We start from the raw sequence: 21,816 nt of genomic DNA on the forward strand, positions 1-21,816 counted from the left end.
GTAAAGTCAATTTCCTTTCAGATTAAGCATGCCGCACGACGATGATAAGAACTGCCGGAAATATCGCGGCAACACGAGAATCCACAACGTCATGTCGAGAATGCTGGACGACAACACATTCCCATGGGAATGGTCAAACTGTTCCCGTCACTTCGTCACCGACTACTTAGAGTCAGTATCATATTACGACCACACCACAAATTACACGCCATTATCAAAATCGAATTGCTCTGCTCTATTTTTAAATCACGAATTAACGGAAATTTACGAGAATTCGATGCAATAGTAAATAATAGTTTATTTTCAATTTGCTTGAATTGAATCCGCGAGCTTCGAAACTCCATTCAGAGGAAACCGAACTCGAGTTGTAACTTTGGTTCTTGAAGAAATAGGAAGAATTGTTTACGCAATGATATCAATGACATATTTTCAATTCATTTTGATCGAAAATATTACGCAATGGACCAGAAGGCACGTTTTTTACCCTACATAGTGGTTCTACTGCGTCGTTCCTATCGGTAAGGCAAGGATCTTTGTTAGTAAACGGCGGTTATGAAATCAATTTTGAGATCGAATCGATAGGATTAATCGTACCAAACTGTCAACTGAATTTCACTCCATAAAAATAAGTAAGAAGCTTGATTTAGCTCTGTGCATTTTCATCGTCTGACTATGACGTAAAAGACGCACTGAGGATATAATCAACGTGACTGCAATACGCTTTCGAATGTTCGTCAGTCTCGCATCAGCGAGTTGAAATCAAGTTTTTCTGCAAATTCACTCGACCGCGTTAGTTACTTTGGACTAATGGCCTCGGTTAGTTGCTTAACCGGCTGAGAGATTCTTCTAGTCTTTCAAACTGTGTAATGGGCCGTGTGGAAATCGTAGATGGCAATTTAGCTGCGATATATCATGGAACTTTACGTTACAATGGAGAACAAGCTGAGTTGCGTGAAATTCAAAATTTGCACCATCTCTACATTCGTTCCCAATAGAAGATTTGATTATAGTTTGTTATTGAATCAATTATCAATGATAAAACCGATGCGGAAATTCGGTAATGCTATCTGCAATAACTTAAACTATTGCATATTTTCGTGGCAATGAATTGTAACATTGAGTAACCTTGGAAAATAACTCGTAATGAAATATTCTTTTTCCAAATTCCAAAGTATAAGCTCCTGCGAATGTTTATCTACAAAATTAACATAGTTTAATGAAGATTCAGTAGCTGCTCTACCAGAAAAGCTCAATTAATTGTAGCTTGAAAACATGTTTAAATACCTACCTGACAGATATTCAAGCGCGCGAAATGTGAAAACATGTAAAATTGTATTATCAATGAATTATTACCCGCAAATTTCTGACTCCAAGTACGTATATAGATGATGAAAAATTGATATTTGGGAGCAAAACTGCTTTAATTATGACTACATGCGGTTCTTGACTCGCAAATATGTGAACCATAAGAAATTGATTTGTTCCAGCTTAAAAATGGATCAAAATTAATTGAAAAGCAATTTATCTCGATGAAAAATTTATTTATTTTTTATATTCTCTCCTTTTTCACCGCATCAATTAGCTCTGGATACGGAAATTGCTTACTGGATGAACCGAGTGCCACCACAATTCCACGCACTCAACGATTGCCTGGGGAAGATTATTCCGAGAATAAACAATGCGAATTAGTTTTTGGCGTGGGCTCTAAGATATGCCCGTTCATGGTGAGTGATGGCGAGTCACGCATCCTGCTTCATATTATATTCGGGTCCATTTTGCACATTGATCCGCAGAATAGTCTTGAGCAAACTTTCTCGGATAAATAATTATTAACAAGCAAAAATTTGACCCAAATAATAATGTAATGCAACCGTTAACATAACTAACGAAAACTCGTGAATATGTAATATTACAAATATATTACACGATTCAAGAGTGACCAGCTTTTAGAGCGCAGCTTTTAGAGTGAGTTTACAATGATAGATATTATGTACTTTTACGGATTTCGGATTTATGGCTTACTAGAAAAAAAAAAATACGTGTTATGCGCATTTGGAGTTAAAGAGTTGATACTACGGTAGAAAGATTTTCTTAATCTTATGTACAACAGTAATAGCGATTAACGTCTTAGTTAGATTTTGATTTTGAAGTTTGGTATTCATTTGCACAAATCATAATTAATCCTAACAGGTCACTGGGGGTGTATTTCACCCCGAACATTTTTCAAACTCTTTGTAGAGTCCCTTAGTCGTGGAAATGGGTCTCGTGGCTCCATTCTTCATGCGAAATAACGATCTTTTTTTTGACATTTTCGGTACTTTTTAACTTTGCCGATGTTTTACAATACTTGGACAATTCATTTTGGTCAGGAAAACTGAAAGAACTTTTTCTGCGATCCTTAAACAATACCTAGATATTTTTTTTAAATTTTTAGAAGTCATTTTTGAAGCAAATTATCACGTTTGGGGTGAATTTCATAAGCCGTTATGCAATTCTACTGAGGTGTGACCAACTAGGGTTAATCGATCTATCATATTTCAAGGAAAAGAATAGGCATGTCCATATATTAAAAAGCAGCATCTATTCCAGAACATACATCAACTCTACTTTCATGGGGTGTATTTTATACAAGAATACCATCGGGAGAGTTCATTTTACTACTTGTTTTTATATAATTTTCTCTTCTTCTTTTCGAAATAGACCGATAAACAAATATCAATCATAGAGATCCATGTAAATATAAACGATCACTAGTGAACTTGCACAAAAAATTGCCTACCTGGTCAGTGCTACGAATATACCGGGACAATCTCTTGAAACTTGAAAATAAACTGCGCATGCGTTTAGCATGTTTTATCGTCTGTTCATGCAAGCTGGCCATCCCGAGTTTCAGCTGTCAAACTCTGTTTCTGGCGGCGATGTAGTTGACACGAATTTTCGAGGTTAGAATCTCAAATAATTGAGCTATTGACTCGGAAAGGTTTCGGAAGCATTTTTTTATTGTGCCGGGAAGTTGATTCTTCAAAAAACGGTCGAAATTTAATGCTCATGCTCTTTTAAAATTCAAACGTACACATTTTGCGTACGTTGGCCCGCCTGGATCGCGGACAAGAATATCGTTGCGGGAAGATTTCGCCGACCAATGAGATTGAATTATTTGGCGCATGCGCGGTTGATTTTCAAGTCTCAAGAGATTCTCCCGGTATAAAAACACTGAGTAGCTAATAAATTATTGCAAATGTATCCTACGTGGTCTGATTAAGTGAAACATAATCTGAGTGTGTGGATGGCTACTGGCCAGGCAGTGTGCAGGAGACTGTGGTGCACCGCGCCAGTCTGGGATCCAGCACAATCGTGCCATACACAGCACATGCCATGGGCTGATGGGACCGCTTGTGCCAACGGAAAGTGGTGCCACCGTGGAGAGTGCGTGTCTCGGAAGCATCTCAAGCCGGTCGATGGACAATGGGGACCATGGGGAGAGTGAGTTTTGCTTCAAAAGAATAAACAATTAATTTTCAACTGAAGCAAATTTATTTTTTGCTAATAACAGGTGCTTCCAAAGTAGAATTCCATACATTACATATCATTACTTGTAATAATTACAAATTAAATTTGCACAAGTTAAAAATCAATTGAATGACATGATGGAAATGCATTACAAAAAAAAAAAAAAAGAAACCCACGGTATTTTGTGATAAGTCTAGTATTTTCGCTCTTAATCTCGAAAAAAGTGAATGTTTACGTGATTTTAACTTTAATCTTGAATAACTTTTAAAATGGTCGAGTTATCAAAAAATTATGAGAGATCTTTTTTGTAGAGCATTGAATTCCGAAAAATATTTATCGGATATTATATCAAATTGCCTCGTTACTGATTGTGAGCTACAAGATTCAGAAATAACAAAAATTGTTTTCGCTTGTTAAATAAATGGAAAATTACGTTCAAGAACCACTAAATATTAACGTTAAGGATTCAAATTATAACAGGCGTCTTATTTCCGTTTCCTACACCGATTAAACGTATGACTTTAAAAAAAAAATAGTCAATTTTTTGGGACTACCATAATAAACATGTCTCTCGACGATGGTAAATCTTCATAGATATGTTGGCCAATTTATCATAATCCAATTTGTAATTTGTTCTTTTTTTTTTAAACTTCTTCCCTTATTTGAAGTATACGCGTTGCACTATCAATTATTACTTTCAACAAAATTAGGTACTGAACACGTTTGGTGTCACAGCATATATTTAACGTGTTCTCAAATTATCACTTATAATTCTCTATACTTCCTGTAAATTTTAAACGAATCATCCAAACTGAATATTACGTATCTTGTTTTAAATGACATTTCAATCATTATTTTTACGCAAGCCGTAAGACGTCAGATCATTACTCATTACTTTGCGCATTGTGAGAAAATTTATAGTACTCTTTTAAACGGCAAAGTCTCAAAGTACAGAATCTCTAACATTTCACACTTTCACAATTGAAATAAGTTTGTTTACGAAAAAATAGAACGATTGTTTAAAACGTTATGGTATTGGACTGTATGTTTATATGCATTGAAATTTTGACGTATTGCCGTCGAATTGTTGTTTATTGGGTCATTCTAACCGATTTCATTATATCCATTATTTACATGTCAATATCGTTTGAAACCAATCTTTCATTTTACTTGAGCAATAACATTGTGTAAATGTGTAATATTATTTCAGTTACGGAGAATGTTCACGAACATGTGGTGGAGGTATCAAGAAAAAATATCGCGAATGCAATAATCCGCTTCCACAAAACGGTGGAAATTACTGCATTGGCACCAGGGTGAAGTACCGCAGTTGCGGAACGAAAGATTGTCCATCCGACAGTAAAGATTTCAGGTACGTAGAATTTTTCATCATTGGTGTTTATGGAAGCTGACATCCAAGTTGTGAAAAATCACATGGAAAAATTTTCTTACAGAGAAGAACAGTGTTCGAAATTCAACAACAACAACATGAATATTCGCAACCTAGCAAGAAATGTCAAATGGCATGCAAAATACAATAGAAGTGAGTTTATTTCTTTATAAAAATCTTTACTTCTCGGTACAACATGACGATCATTCGATCCGGCAAACAGAGAATAACGTAATATCGTAAAAAGGTTGCATCTTTGAAGATATTTGCATGTAATTGCTCCATTTTTCTTTCAGTCTTACCCAACGATCGTTGCAAATTGTACTGCGAGGTAGAAAGTAATCAGTATTACATGTTACGTGACAAAGTGATTGATGGAACGCCCTGCGGTCTTGATACTTTCGACATTTGTGTGAACGGTCGCTGCAAAGCGGCCGGCTGTGATCACATATTGAATTCATCCGCCGAATTGGATACTTGCGGGGTTTGCAAAGGAGATAATTCAACCTGCCAAAGGATCACAGGTTCATACAATATCAGCCGTTACGGATATACCAGAGTGACCAAAATACCTGCTGGGAGTAGTTACATCGACATAAAACAGCACGGATGGCGAGGATCGAACAACGACAGCAATTACCTTGGTAATTCGGTGTTTTCTTTTGGTGTGAAAAATTTTCCACGATATTCCACAAGAAATCGAAAAAAATCCACCATTTTTTTGGTTTTCTCATTGAAAACGATAGAAAAAACTACAGTGAATTGATATCATCCACAATTTTTTAAACGGTATAAAAAATTAACTGTACCAGAAAAATTGAATGAAACTCCGTGAATTTTCGTAAACGAGTAGGAATATTCACGAAAAGTTACGATAATCGACGGTTTTCGAGACAAGAATAAAACAAATTCATCGGCCGTGAAAATGAGAGTAAAATTATTTCTCTTGAGCTGTTGTGAATTTCACAGAAATTAACATACTAATGATTAATTATTTCTTTCTATTCGTGTTCACTCCGTATTTAGCGCTAAAAAATGGTGAAACCGGAGAGAATATTTTGAACGGAAAATACATGGTGGCCCATCGTAAAGTAATCATACAACCTGGGATTACTATCGAATACAGCGGACCCGAATCCGTGATTGAACGTTTGAACAGCTCCCGGCCTATTGCATTCGACCTAATTTTAGAGGTGAGTATATTTCTTGAAAGAATTTCAAAAGAATACAGGAATCGCGAATTAAAACAAATCTCTTTTCTTATTCACTCTATTATACTCTAATTATTTGACAGTTGTTAGGTAGTTTTCTATACTCGTGAGGCTTAACCCTCCGTTGGCCAACGTATACAAATTCGTTCAGTCTGACTTGACTGAAAATGGTCGCTTGACTCGATTTTTCAGTCTTGATTAATTTGTAATTATTGAATTGTTAAATATTTACTTAATCCAGGCGTCTGAATACCAGAAATAAACCTCAAAGTAAGCAGCTAAATGTTTAGGAAGGTATTTTTTTATTTTTTATTTTTTTTTTGCGTTAAGTGGGTAAAAAACAGGTGTGAAGAAAGGGAGAATTAATTCATCTATCAACTGAAAAAAGTTTTTTACCCCATGCTTCTGACGGTATTGAAGTTCATTGCAAAGTAAAATTTACTCAATTTTTGTTCCCGTTTTACCGGAATTTTCTTCCCGACAAGCCCAGAGTAAATAGGTTTTAAGGAAGTCTCCATTTTAATAGAAAAAAAACAAAACCACAATTAGTCATCGCTGTGATTTTGTGACTTACGTAGATTTTGTCGGTTGGAAGTTTGTACCCACCACAAATATCGTACGAATATACGGTTCCGAAGAATATTCTCACCAGCTACACTTGGGTGCTGAGCGATTGGACGTCTTGTAATCGCGTCTGCCAAGGCACGATGCGTCGCACACCGGAATGTCGCAGTACCGAAAACAAGGATGTTCTTCCGGATGACTATTGCAGAGCGGAGAGCAAGCCGTCCGAAGAAAATCAGCCATGCAACATGCATTGTACCGTCAGGTCAGTTGAATGGTGAAAAAATTCATTCGAAATCCAAAACCATATTTTTCGAACTACGCTCGAAAAAAATCTGCAACATTGTTTCCAGAGATGAATAATACAGTTATTCTGATAATGTCTGAGGGATTTTAGGAAATTTTACACAATTTTTGGAAAAACTTCGAACATTCTTTCGAAAATACATTTTCAATTGAAAATCTGAAAAACTCCGAGTTACTAAGTGCTTGAATATGATTGGTCAAGTTCTGGGTGAAAATCGAATGAATGGATGAAGAGGTGAAAATTGAATCAATTCCGAAGGAAACCTTATATATTATTCATACTTCATTCTGTATCACAAATCTTAAAAATTTTGAGGTTTGATCTTTCTGGGAATGAAAAAAAGTTTGACAAACGTTTGAAATTAGTTTTCCAGAAAAATCTTGAATAATGTGCAAAATAATATTTTCAATAAAACTAGAATCATGAACAGAATACAGAAAGGTTTTAAAAATATCGAGGTTTTTTTCTACAAAATTTTCGAAGTTGATTTTTTCCTCGTAGGAATAAAAATATTTCTAAAACGTATCTAAACTTTCTGAAAAATTATTCCCTGAAACCGTTAGAAACGGATATTTCAATTAAATTTGCAAATTTTTGGGTATAGCTTCTGCAAGTAATTTTCGCCTCGATAATCACCGGTTTCTGTCATCATTAAACACTGTGTTTACACTGTGTTGGACTGAAGTCGCGACAAATTTTCTACGCTCCAGACATTTTGCGATCCAGCAAAATTCCTTCCGAAACTTGTTTCACCCCAATTCGTGTAACAGCCTCGCATTATGCGATCTGGATTTCAGGTGGATCGTCATCAGCGAATCCGAGTGCTCCAGTCATTGCGGCCCAGGCACACGGACCGTTATTTCTCAGTGCATGTATCAATTTTCTGCCGGCACAAGGCCGATATCTGAACACGCTTGCGTTCATCTTGCGAGGCCAGCCAGCCGAGAGGTTTGCATAGGACCATGCGACGAGGCTCATTGGCTATATGGACAGTGGGGACACTGCAGCAAGACGTGTGGAGGTGGAATACAATTCCGCACAGCTACTTGTGTCGACTCGAACAATTATCCGGTACCCGAAAGCAAATGTGACTCTGAGAATAAGGTGTTACAGCAAATCTGTGAACAGGGTGCATGTCCAAAATGGACTCTTGCGTTAGACTGGACGCCGGTATGTAAAATAAGAATATTCATGTGGATAGTAGGATGTATTAAATTTAAACAATATACGTCTTTTCTTTTACAAGTAGACGGCTGAAAAAGTTGGCGAATTTTAGAAATTTATGTCTCAACAATTGATTAATCAATTCAGTTGTGGTTTTTTTTTGTTCAAATTTATGTAGATAGAATTTTATTTACGTTTTTTTTCATCGGTATTAATCAATAGAAAGCGTTTTCATTGACTATAACGTCAAGCATTTTGCTCGATGACATGTTTTGCGGTACCCGTGATGACTCAAAAACGACTCTACCGATTTACTTCAGGTTTTGAGACAGTATTTTTGTATAATAAATCGCCTCTGCTTGTTGAAACTCGTAAATTGTAACAAAAATGAAACCTAATCTTCGAAAGGTCGCCATTTTTTAGAACGAAATAAAAATGAAAAGTTTAATGAACGAAATGAATTTTCATGATTTGAATGATTTTTGAAAGCCGTAGTGTGACAGCGATCTAAAATTTTGCTTAATTCTACTTAAGAACGTAAGTAACTTTGTATTTGAAAAAAATTGAGTCGACAAGATGTTCCATCACAATCGTAAATCGGCCATCATAAAAAATTATAACCCCACATTGAAACTCAATTTCATTTCGATCAAGTTTGCTAAAATCCATCATCCGTAAATTTTTCAGTGCTCAGTCACATGTGGCAATGGTACACAAGAACAACCTTACTGGTGTCAGATAGAAAATCGTGTTATATCAACCACATATTGCACCGATCCGAGGCCCGTATCCTCAAGAATATGCGATATGGGACCATGTTTCAAATGGCATTCCAGCGAATGGAGTCCGGTAAGCTCAAAGCTTCATTAGCTCGTTAGATATGAATTGAAACAATTCGTAGACTGATCAGATTTTTTGTCTTAGTGTTCCGTGAGCTGTGGGGAGGGAGTGTTGCGACGAGAAATTACTTGCAGAAATGTCAACGGCACTCCAAGTTCAGAATGCGATACTTTGCACGCACCACCGAGGACGAGATTATGCAAGCATCAGCCTTGTCCTATCCAGGTAATCACGCATCCATTACGGATCATTTCATTCGTTTCGACTATCATTGGCCTTAAAAAAAAAAAACATTACTGGAGTTTTTCTAACGGTTTCTCCTATTCGGAATTAGTCCTCTTTGATCCAGAGGGTCCGACCAATTCATCCTTGAGCAAATGATTCACACAACATTTTTCACAACAATATTTCCAACTTTGTCCGGTACTTGGAAACGCAGAGATTTTTCAGCGAAATTTTAACGATTTCTCACAGGTGATATCGACTACCCCAATAACGTACGCTGCTGACTCTGATGATTTCAACAAGCAACACGAGAATGAAATTGACCAGTTTCACCCTGGATACACCTGGCGGACTGGAAGCTTTGGCAATGTAAGTAAAGACACCAGTCTTTCGATGGATTTTTATACAGTTATCACTCACGGATTTCCATTTTTCGATATAAATTTTCATGCGGTTTGACGTTGTCGTCAAAACGTAGAAGAGATCACGAGATCCTATATTTTACAGTGCTCAAAGCCGTGTAACGGTGGCTCTCAAAGTAGGATGGTCAGGTGTAGCTCGGCTATATCGGGCGAAGTTTCCAACGACGACTATTGCGATCAGAAACAAAAACCACCAACGGTCATTCTATGCAATCAACACGCCTGCCCGCGATGGAATACTGGTGATTGGAGCCAGGTGAGATGGGGAAAGTCAATGTGGCATGAATCTAGGGGGTGTAATTTTAACGTTAAAAAAACGAGGGAATTCTTTCAGTGCGCTTCTACGTGTGGTCCGGGATTCCAACATCGTCAAGTACGCTGTCAAAGTGATCGCGGCGAGATTCTACCCGATAAAGAATGTTCCGAAAGTGAAAAACCTTATCATGTTCGGAGGTGCTTTAAGGAAGCATGTACAGGCGCAAAGACACAAGGATTGCATTCCTCGAATATTCCGGGATCAGTAAGGTGGAGAGTTTCGAAGTTCACCCCCGTAAGTTAAAGCTAATCGGTTTTATTTATGTGGTTAGCGTACATGTAATTCGTTGTTGAGTCGCAATTTCATCCGTTAAGATTGTTGTCCAATGATATCAGTAACGTGTCAATTTTTATTGTACGTCTTATGCCAAGTCGTTTGCTATCGTATTTCAATTAACGTGCGCGAACAAACTGTTATGATATTCATTCGCCCGGAAATTTTTTTACACCTCATCACAATATAAAGACAAATAGTGTCTGAGCAACAGTGTTACAACATCACTCGAGTTTCCGGTTCAGAGACTATCACGTGGTTCATAAACATAATCACATCCTTGGTGGAAATTTTCATTTTTTTTTGTTACTTTTCTACGAAAATCTACGCTAAACTATAACCGTTATTCTATTGAATTGTAGATTGTCTTGCAAATTCGTACAACTTTACAACAGTTTACGAAATTTTATTTCTATTTTTGTAGAAATTTTTTGCACAAATTCACTGATGTAGTAAAAAGTACATTATACTCACTTATGAAAAATCACGGCGTTATATTTCAATTTCTTTGGAACCGTCGATTTTTTATTTCGTTGTAGATATTGTAGACGATTTCATGTTTCTATGAAGCATCTACAAACACAATGGTTTTCTAAGACTTTTTGTTTTAGAAAATTCCTCCGCCAATCAAATCGAACCAGCAGAGTGCAATGACCAAACTCGCATTTAACTGACGTGTCGATTTTGCTTGACACGAATACAATTTCAAAATTCCCAGTGCACTTATTGACTTAATCTTATTCTAGCATTCAAAAGTTTATTCTCACGTGCTTGAATATAAAATATTGCACAAAACTTTGTAATCGCTACTTTAAATTTGAGCCCTTGGTACTCAGCGTCTAAATTCGACCAATGAATATTCACCTTAGTAGATTCAGTAAATAATTTTTTTTTTCCATCTTTGAATCACTGATCACAATACTAATAAATTCATATACCACGTTAAGTTCTTTGTCAACCTCAAGGCGGACGATCTAGAGTATTTGCAATATAAATGTTGACGCATTGAACCTAAGTACCAAAGTGTCAATTTTTTGAGACGTCAACCAATACATTGAGATTTCAGATCCACTGAAATTTAACACGTGGATAAAACTCTGATTGTAAACCTTGAAGTAGAAACAGAACTAGCATAATACTTATGAGCTTACACTATAGTACAATTATAATGATTACAATTCGGTGAGTTATTAACGAGCTCACATATGCCACACCAATTAAAATGCAACGTCTCACTTTGCTTGAAATCAAAATTTTTGCACGACTGGCAAATTTTTCCAGTGTTCAAAATCGTGCGGATATGGTACTAAAACTCGCAGGGTGGACTGCGTAGCAAAGACTGGCACAGCCGAGGTTACGGTTGAAGACCAAAAGTGCGCAGGGCTAAAACGGCGACCCAAGTCACAGAGGCCATGTCAGCAAAGACCATGTGCCTTGACTTGGCAGGAGGGACCCTGGACTGAGGTACCCATGCCACACAACCACACCACTCTCATTGACCGATAGCAAGATTAGGGTTGCATTTTTCGCAATCAAATTATCATGACTCGTTATGCCGTTATTTGGATAGATCATTTGAACGGAAAAGAAAAAAAAACATGCAAAAAATGGAACTGGGGATATGTAAATAATGATTTACCTGTCGATGATCAAAGTTCGTTCTATGCATTTTCTTATTTTTTTTTGTTTTCAAGATTCAAATATTGTGAAAGAGAATGTAATGCGTTCATTTTTAAGAACGTATACAGATGAACCGGTAATATTGTCATTGAAGGGTGAATATAGTAAACTACGGATCATTAATCATATTGGAGTAAAATTAATAGTTTCTTTTAGAATTCTTTTGTAAAGTCTCCATATCCAGATGCGGGACAAATATTCTTGACAAATGTTCTTATTTCGTTGTTTCTCAAAGTATCGGTTAAATTACAAAATTTTTAACATATTTATTGCAATTTCTGAGGTTCATTTTTAGATAAATTCAGGGTAAACACTTGATTTGTGAAAGTTTCGAAAAATGCTTATAACTTTTTGAAGAACTTTTTTTTTGAAATTTAGACATTTCTAAATGTTTTCACCAGAGACTCGAATATTTTTTCTCACAATTACGGCTCAAAAATTATTTGTGGATGACATTATCAAATTTTCAATAAAAAGTTAAGTATTACTTGATAAGCTTCTAACTAGTGTGTTTACCACGAAAGAATGTTGATCAGAAAATCAGATTACACACTTTTAAGCTCTAAATTTTTACGATGGTGCGATATGGTACATATACCGGGACGATCTCTTGAAACTTGAAAATCAACCGCGCATGCGCGAGTTTCATCGGCTCTTTGTGCAGGCTGGCCATCCCGAGTTTTCAGCTGTCAAACTGTCTCTGGTGGCGATGTAGTTTATACGAATTTTCGAAGTTAGAATCTCAAATCATTGAGGTAGTGACTCGGAAAAGGTTGGGAAGCATTTGTTATTGTGTCGAAAAGTTGATTCTTCAAAGAACGGTCGAAATTTAACGATTATGCTCTTTGAAAATTCAAACGTACACATTTTGCGTACGTTGGCCCGCCTGCATCGCAGACAAGAATATCGCTGCAGGAAGATTTCGCCGACCAATGAGATCAAATTATTTGGTGCGTGCGCAGTTGATTTTCAAGTTTCAAGAGATTGTCCCGGTATATCCAACTTTAAAGTGTAACGATATTTTACAAATGACTAATGAACGTCATGCTCGCAATCAAGCAAATTTTAACTATACAATTGTGCTCTTAAGCTGTTCCATTTAATGATAACCTTAGTTATCTTCAATCAAACAACTAACTCTGATCATAGACGATATTCTTGTGTGATTGCAGTATCTCGATTGATACGCGTAGAAGATTAGAGTCCTAGCCCTACTGTAACGTGTGTTTAATATTTTTGCTTTTTGAATGCTGTATATCTACTACTTTGGCGGGAAATTGGCACATGAAAATTTTCGGGCATGTATTAGGGTATTCACAGTATTTTTAATTTTCTTATTTTCACAATAGCGCACGATTATATGATGTTGCATCGCTTGGCAATATTTATTCACGTTGCTTTAATTTGCACATTTTACAGTTAATATTTATGTTACGCTTACTTCACAATATTCCTGTCTCGTTTTAATTTTTGTTTTTTTGTCCTTCTTTTTTGGGAGCTCAAACTTGACGTGCTTATTTAACAACCAATTATTTCACAAACTTTTTCTATTTGCTAACTTACTCATATACGTACTTTTTATTTCCTCCTAAGTCTAGTTGAACTCGTCTTTCGATACTATTGAATGAGTTCTCAATCACAATATTCATTCAATATTTTATCGCCTTACTACTACTGCAAACTTGTTTATGAAGCTCGAAAAATATCGTCTGTTCACGTGTATGTGTTGCGATAAAAGTATTTTTTTTTTCCGCCGCTTTTCCAAATTAAAACAGATCTGTTATTGTATCTACTACAATTAAAATGAATATTATTACCCGTATACGAAAAGTCTATCGTTTTTACTATATTATTGCATGAGCATGATTTATGTTTACAAGCGTAAGGGTGGTACCCAAATTCGTTTGTTCAAAAGAAATCTGTCAGATCTTAATCGCTGAATTTTCATTTGAAAGTAACATGTTTAAAAATCGAAACTTACATTTTCTATTTTACGAAGTTTTTATTGCTGAGAGTAGACTTATTGTTAATATAAGTAGCAGCAATTGTGCAGTATCTATTGAAAATCTCTTTTGTGGACTCGAGTTTCTCATAATTTTGCCCACAAATCTCAATGACAGACTAAATTCGAAATTCACTTGGGTACTATCCATTTACATGCATATCAACGTACGAGAATAAAGGAAATAGTCTCTGATTAACGGTGCATCATTACAAAAAATACTGATACCGAAAATGAAAATGAACGTTTGTGAATATTATAATTCATATACTTTCATGGACCATATCTTACAGATCTCTATTTGCAAATCTTATACCTTCCTCTAATCTCGAAAACAAATCACAATGTGTCGACGAATCAATGTGGTGGTTCTGTGTTTTTTTTTTCTTTCTTTCCTGATTACACAATTCAACACGTTTCAATACTGAATACATTTTATATACAGTGTTCGGCAGAGTGTGGAAATGGAATGCAAATGCGAACAGTCACTTGTCATCGAGTCAATAAATATGAATGGATGGATCCGACACCCGTCAATGGCTGTCGAATGAGTGAAAGGCCCGCAACTGAACAAACGTGCAAGCTCCGAGAATGCGATGATGAATATTACTGGGTGGCTGAACCATGGAGAAAGGTACCGTAAACGTACTAACCCTTATTTTTATTGGCAAAACGTGGTAAATTCAATTCCAGTAATATCTGGGATAATTATAGCGCATGTATATTGATAAGAATTTATTGGGACCCTTAGCAGATTGAGTACCCAACTGCGCATGCGCGAGCCTTGTCCTCTCTCCGTGCAGGCTGGCCACCTCAAGTTTGAATTTCTTAAATGCAGCTGTCTATAGTTTATGAAGACAATGGAAATTTTTTTTGGGCAAACTTACGAATAAATCGGCTGCCCTGCATTGCCGATGAAAATGTGACCGGGTACGAGCTCGTCGGCCGATAGAGTTCAATTATTTTGCGCATGCGCAGTCACTTACTCTACCTGCTAAGTTTCACCGTCTCCATTCGGTACGTTGAGATTTATATGTGAACGATCTGTTTTTCACCAGTGCTCCGCTACTTGTGGACGTAAAGGAAAACAAGTAAGAAGGTTATTTTGTAAACGAAAAGATGGTACAAGGGTGAAGAATCGCTTTTGTCCCCGTACACTGAAGCCACTGCGTAGACGCAAGTGTAACATACGCCGATGCGGTCTACTTTCATGTTTGGAAGCTAAAAAGAAATTCAAAACAACTCAAGATGGCGAGTATTTACTGATAATTGGTGGAAAGAACATGTCAATATATTGTCACAATATGACCGGAGATCAGCCCTTGGAATACCTGACCCTTGCATCGGGTGACCATGAAAATTTCGCTGAAATATACGACAAAAGGTGCGTCATTTATCAGTTACAACAACGATCACAAACTCTGTAATTCCACCGTGGCATCGCACATAAACTGATTCGATTCGTGCATTTCTTAGTGTTGAGGCAAAGTCTGCTCTGTTTAAAAATATCTCAGAGAATACTTGGAAATTGATGCCTTACAGAGAACAGATTGTGCAAATTTGTCATCCTGAAGGCACAGTCCAATATTTCGGCTGTTAAAATTTGAAGCAAATTATAGGCACGACTTTCAAAAATACGTTTTTTTTTCGTTCGCTAACCAGCAATTTCAATACAAAGTTTGATTTGGTCTTACATTTTTTATCACAGATTGTTGGACCCAAGAACATGCCCATTCAATGGTCAGCGAAATGACAACTGTAAGTGTGCAAATTACACCGGCTCAACCTCAGGCCGAACAATGTTCAGAAGAATACGACTCGACCCCCGAACACTTATCGTTGATGGTAAGAGAAAAGATAAAAAGGATAATAATTATAGATTATTAACGGAAAAAAAAAGTTATTGATGTGGAACTAATTATAACTAGGGTTTTTTTCTGTCAAACTCCTGTACTTATTTAAAAAATATTCATTATTGTATGAATGAGCTTATTAATTTTGGCAAAAATTTAAAAGATATTAGATCGTTTCATAATGCGGTAAGAAATCTTCACCCGTCACAAGTTGTCGAAATAAGATTTTTGACATAAGTAGTATTTTTTACGGAAATGTATTGTAAAGACCACAAATGAATCAGAGGTAAACCAAATTGCGAAACCATAAAAATGTTCTGCTTTTTCCATCAATACCAGCAGATTACAAAAGTGAGGTGTCAAGCAGCAGTGGATGCGATAAATCAATACCACCGTATTATTACTGTTTGAGGAAAAAGTGTTTTAAAGCGTCGAGTGACACACATGCTTCTCATTTGACAATAATCATTCATACTTACAGTTGACGACTTCACATTTTCCTGGACAAAGGGATCGAAACGGGTCGAGTTTGGCAAAGCCGGTGATTGCTACAGTTCAGCACAGTGTCCACAAGGCCAATTTAGCATAAATTTAGTCGGTACTCAGCTGGGTTTGTCACCTACTCTATCCTGGGTTAGCCAAGGATCCATGACGTCGCGAATCATCAATAAAATAGTGAGTAAATAACATAATGTCATAAACACTACAAATAGTGTGCAATAAATGCGACTAAAATGATACAACTTGCAAGTACGGAATGGTCTTATTACCATTCTATGATCACACTTTCTTCGTTACAGAACCAACAGAAGGTTGTGGGAAAATGCGGAGGATACTGTGGGTTCTGTAAATTACAGACCGGCCTGAAGCTGGATGTTTTACCTCCTTAGTCAAAGCGTCAAGGTAATTATGTGCCGACATAACACTACGAAACTTAGCAGATAGAGTAACTGAATGCGCATATGCGAAATAATTAAACTCTATTGGTTAATGAGCTCGTAACATGGTAATATTTTCGTCTGAGAATCAGGGCAGCCAACTTACTCGAAACGGGACATGCAATGTCAAACTCTTCCGCGTCAAGTGGCGAATTAAAGTTATGTCGCTATGATGACTCGTAGTAGTCGTGGGTCATCAGTCAATTGACTATCAAAGTTTTTCAAGCATTCCCGAATTAATATACCGACTGTTTGAGATCCGCTTAACCGAAAGACCTGTCTAACCGAAGAAAATTGGCATCACCTACCAAACATCCGTAAGCCGCGTTTGACAGCTGAAACTTGAGGTGGCTAACCTGCGTAAGAATCCAATAACGCTCGCGCATGCGCAGTTCGATGCTTGATCTTCTTTATCAGTTTCACAGTTTAATCTCTGCGTATTCAGACTCTCATGAACTATGTACTGATAGAACTTGATGAATTGAAAAACTACTGACATACACACTCCTAGTCTTTCGATGAAATTGAATTTTCGTGATAAATTTTTGATTTCATCTTGTCAACAGCTTTCCGAAGACTGCAGATGGCATGAGTGCCAGGATATGCCAATAGAATTGGCAATGTTGCTGCCTTTCATCATTGCCACACCGAGTGCCTTTAAACCTCTGGCTCTGCGCTGGGACCATTAAAAAAACATAGCTATTCAACTGAGTGTGCAGCACCTCTATTTCCGTATTGGAAATTGGGGGAAAAAAAAAAATGTCAATGGCGAAACAGCAAGTCTCTTTTTTAACTTGACAGAATTGTTAATGTTATTCATAATTATATACGCTACGTATGATTGTAAACGATTAATTGAAACCAGAATGTTCAGCGAGAACAGCTACTGTACGGCTCTATTTTTTTTTTTTTGTGCGAAGTTTTTAAGCGACAGGTTGGAGTTATTGGTAAACGCTTGGCAAGGGTTTGCTGTTTCAAGACTGATATTTTTAACATTTTAAGCTTCTAGAACGAGGGCATCTGTCCGACGAACAGTTTGAATTCTTGTAATATTGGTCCCAGAACAAGACGGAGTAAGTTAACCAAGGTAATTATAGGGCCCAATACTACTATTATCGAGGAACACGTAAGCTAAGATATTACGACTAATTATTATTCTAAGTCATGTTCCGTACTAAGCCCACCTGTATTAGACATAGACTGTTGCTTGGAACATGAAGGCTAATTGGTGCTAGAGAAAATCAATACCAAATTTTAGGAATTTAAAATTTTATTCGCAAATTTTTCCTCATTAATATTATCAATGCCTGAAGATCGAGTACGAGAATTGTATAACTAATTACAATTACATTTCGTTGAAATAAGTCAAAGCCCAACTCGCTACTGGTAATTGGTAAAAAATGTTTCAAATCTCATCTAAAAGAAAGGAAAAATAAGTTTTAACCAGTTAAAGACCTGAGCCCGTAATTATGGCACCAAACGTAAAAGTCAGACGGAAAATTCTTCACATTCCTGACTTTAAATTAACTGCGAAGCGATGAAACAGTTAGAACTTGAGAAGTGAACTCGCATTTCTATAAACTATCACTATTTCCTGCACAAAGTTGAGATTTGCTCGTAATCTTCAGGATTGAAATATATTACCCGAAATTCTGCGCACTAATAAACTCACAAGAGAATGATGGATTTCGGGATTTTAGAGAAAAAAAAATTTGAGTGAAATTTTCAACGTATTTCAGCTAATTGAACATTAGACATTTTAAAACAAAATGCAATGAAGAGCTTTGGAATTATCTGTTGAACAATAATTTTACCAGAACATTTCTTCATAGGTGGTTAATTCCTTTGGTATAAATAATGATTTTGAACTCGGTAAATATACGTACTACGATACATAGAAGCATTTTTTAGGTGAATTAATAAAAACTATGCGAAATTATTGCAAAACCAGCGCGTAATCTTGTTTAGAACATAAATTTCTCTAGCAGATCCAAAATTGTACATAAGTAAATTAGACAATAGAAAATAATGCGAGCCAATTTACACGTATAGAAATATATTGCTATTAGTATCTTCAAGGAGAAAAACAAGCTGTCAACGAATTTGAAAAAGCAAATTAGATTGTCCGATGAACTCCATAGTAATAATCGTAAAATATTGATACGTGCTGAAAGAGAGCGTTAAAAAACATATTCCGCTATATACAGTAGAATTATATTTCTTTCGTGTAATGTACTATTTTTATTGAATTCACAAAATGGCATAAGATCCGAGACTGTATATCAAATAGTACACTATGTCATTTTTGTGATTGCGTGGTCCAGAAAATTTTAATAATAAGTATAAATGATTAAGTATACATAGATAAAATCGTCGGATGAATCGTCTGTAGGAAACTTGATGTTTAAAACGAAATTTTTAATCAAACGCTAGGATATATCAGTCAGTTTTAAATTAAAATATGACCATTGATTTAGGAAGAAAATGTGGTGAAATTGTGGAATTTGATTTGATAGAATTTTAAATTCATACCACGATTACACCGTACTTTGCGACTAGGCATCTGTAAATCTATGGACGATCTGATCTTAAGAACACTAAGCCCGAATTTGTGCTCTCTAATTACTGTATGCGAAAAATCTAGAATTTGCCAATTTGCCGTCAGCATAACGCACTGCCATATATATCTTTACGTTATGTGTTACTTATAAATGATAATAATATCCTCTTAGAGTATGGAATATGCTTGTTGAAATAATAAAATGTTAGTTAACCTGTAGCAACGTTCTTTTTCTGTTGAAAATTGAACCGACAGTCAAGAAGAATTATTCTCAAATTTGCATTTCAACATGGAAAGCATATTCAGTACACAATTTTCATACTCGTAGTAGTTCAATTGAAAATTGCACAATTTGTACTAACTGCATTATAATTTTATGTGCCACATTACTTGACACTTACAGTTTGAAGAAAAAACCCATTAGTTTAAATCTCATAGTCAAACGATTAGAATAGATCAATTCTACAGCGTATAATTATCTACCGAACAGCTTCTCATCTAACAAACTAACTTTTTGTTTAATCAAAAACGATAATTTTAATATACAACGTAAAAGTCACCCCAGTACGTATTTTAAACAGTTTGAGGTAGGACACAGTTACCATTCAATGCGTTGTATGTATACTTGGTAGTAAATCATGTTCCTACTACGCGGGATTTTGACGCACTATGAAAACAGGATAATACGTGATGATTCGTGCGAGATAATATTTTGAACGCATGGCTCGTGCACATCACATTTTCTATGCTTTCAACATTGAAAATGACGTATTTATGCAACTATTAATATCATCATTACGCAATTGAATTGCAAAATAACTATCAAATTGGTTAATATTCCAGTGAATTTGAATATCTGTAGTTAACTTATCCAGATCTGCAGGGGAAATCGATTCGTTTTCGAAGATTTTTTACTTGTAATTCTTTTCCTAAACGAATATAACAAGTAGGTTCCCACTCCTGATAAAAACTGTTGTATTATCGTCGTAATAATAAATGCAATGGGAATGTCGATTCAATAACATTCTAGATAGCGATTACATGGAATACTGTTATCACTGATAAGTAATGAATAATTATGGAAACCGCCATGATATTTCCTGTTATCATGATATTACAAATTTGCACCATTTCCATGAGAACCATTCGTATATAATAATTTCATCGTGACTCTTACCCGCATAACAATGAATATTTCAGAAAACTTTCTGAAATCTTTCATGAAAGGAAAAAAACATTTCAAAAATACTTCGAAAAAAAGGTTGCTGCAAGTTGAAAATGTCCGTGCCAGAAACTTGCAAAAGATTTCTTGATTGTTGCTGTTCTTAAAAAGATTCTCATAATCTTTCTATAAAATATTTTATTGAAAGTTTCTCAGAAAGATTTCATGTTATGTGGGTACTGCCAAAGCAAAGTATTTCTAAACATAATTTGGCTAGATTTTTACAGCGAATACATGCGTGTATAAGAAAACTATGATTAGTCCGATACTCTAATTATGATTACGTGAATAACCATAATCAAATAATCACGATCATGCCAGTTTCTCATCGGAGTTTTGCAAACCATTCGCAGAAATTCGTTGAGTTTTAATATAGTAATCAAACTCCGGTATCAACGATCACACCCTATACATATAATGTAACTCATCATTCAACACAGCCAAGCCGATTATTGCTTCTCCTAAAACCCATGTTCTCATTGGTTCGTATACATATCGTGTCGCAATTAACCTGTAATTCCTTTTACCATACTATTATTTTTTACTTTTGTACAGCTATATCTGATTATTAATTTAACATATGGAAGTTTACACAGTATATTACATATTATCAAATAATTTTATTGACACCAAAACTTACAATACATATTAATATAACTATACACTACTGTCTGTTGAAAAGTATGCTATCAGAAATTACTATACATGTATGTGAACTCCGTGTACGTAAATTATTATTTAAATATATATAATTGATAAAATAAACAACATGTATTATGTCATTTATGTATGATTCGTTATAAACTTAGATTTTAAAAAATTCAACATCGTTATGAGGAAGAAGATTTCAATTCATGATGCGTAAAAGTTTCATTAATGACGAGATGCATCTAATTTAATCATTTCGATTATTGTGTATGCCGATAAAAATTGATACGGGACAAAACATGGAATGTAAATTTGCTATCGCTGCAAGTACAATGGCACTTACTTATCACGTTTATAAAACTAATTAAATATGCAGCGAAACTATGTTGATTCGTAGAATTGATGATTCAGAGGGAAAAAACATTATTTCGGCATGTTTCCTGCCCTAACAACTGGATCTTTATAGTCAGTGAATTTTAAGTTTAGTGACTTTCAGGTTTTTGTATGAAAAATTGATTCAACTTGGCAGATCAGCGAGGTTATTCGAGTAAATTCGGAAAACCGATGTTCCTACCGGGACAATCTCTTGAAACTTGAAAATGAACCGCGCATGCGCGAGTTTTATCAGCTGTTCATCCCAAGTTTCAGCTGTCAAACTCTGTTTCTGGCGGCGATGTAGTTGCTCCGAATT

The 21,816-nt window shown here is 35.8% G+C and overlaps 1 protein-coding gene across 4 annotated transcripts in view; it reads left to right on the plus strand.

Annotated features, from left to right (window-relative positions):
• LOC124215349 (A disintegrin and metalloproteinase with thrombospondin motifs 9) overlaps nucleotides 1–20,666 on the plus strand; it is a 180,961-nt gene extending 160,295 nt beyond the window's left edge. For 3 of the 4 annotated variants that reach the window (XM_046618652.2, XM_069134263.1, XM_046618654.2), the window contains 21 exons: nucleotides 22–171; nucleotides 1,583–1,724; nucleotides 3,302–3,483; nucleotides 4,721–4,882; nucleotides 4,965–5,053; nucleotides 5,197–5,544; nucleotides 5,927–6,093; nucleotides 6,690–6,940; nucleotides 7,780–8,152; nucleotides 8,834–8,995; nucleotides 9,071–9,211; nucleotides 9,461–9,580; nucleotides 9,719–9,889; nucleotides 9,968–10,183; nucleotides 11,504–11,686; nucleotides 14,350–14,538; nucleotides 14,963–15,288; nucleotides 15,613–15,749; nucleotides 16,239–16,432; nucleotides 16,558–16,660; nucleotides 17,262–20,666. In XM_046618652.2, the coding sequence (XP_046474608.1) occupies nucleotides 22–171; nucleotides 1,583–1,724; nucleotides 3,302–3,483; nucleotides 4,721–4,882; nucleotides 4,965–5,053; nucleotides 5,197–5,544; nucleotides 5,927–6,093; nucleotides 6,690–6,940; nucleotides 7,780–8,152; nucleotides 8,834–8,995; nucleotides 9,071–9,211; nucleotides 9,461–9,580; nucleotides 9,719–9,889; nucleotides 9,968–10,183; nucleotides 11,504–11,686; nucleotides 14,350–14,538; nucleotides 14,963–15,288; nucleotides 15,613–15,749; nucleotides 16,239–16,432; nucleotides 16,558–16,647 (3,793 nt within the window). In that variant the 3' untranslated portion in view covers nucleotides 16,648–16,660; nucleotides 17,262–20,666. The remainder of the gene's footprint in view (nucleotides 1–21; nucleotides 172–1,582; nucleotides 1,725–3,301; nucleotides 3,484–4,720; nucleotides 4,883–4,964; nucleotides 5,054–5,196; nucleotides 5,545–5,926; nucleotides 6,094–6,689; nucleotides 6,941–7,779; nucleotides 8,153–8,833; nucleotides 8,996–9,070; nucleotides 9,212–9,460; nucleotides 9,581–9,718; nucleotides 9,890–9,967; nucleotides 10,184–11,503; nucleotides 11,687–14,349; nucleotides 14,539–14,962; nucleotides 15,289–15,612; nucleotides 15,750–16,238; nucleotides 16,433–16,557; nucleotides 16,661–17,261) is intronic. The other variant, XM_046618653.2, reaches the window with a different exon arrangement.
• The last annotated feature ends 1,150 nt before the right edge of the window (nucleotides 20,667–21,816 follow it).

Source organism: Neodiprion pinetum, chromosome 3, assembly GCF_021155775.2.
Source record: "Neodiprion pinetum isolate iyNeoPine1 chromosome 3, iyNeoPine1.2, whole genome shotgun sequence".
Classification (NCBI taxonomy): Eukaryota; Metazoa; Arthropoda; class Insecta; order Hymenoptera; family Diprionidae; genus Neodiprion; species Neodiprion pinetum.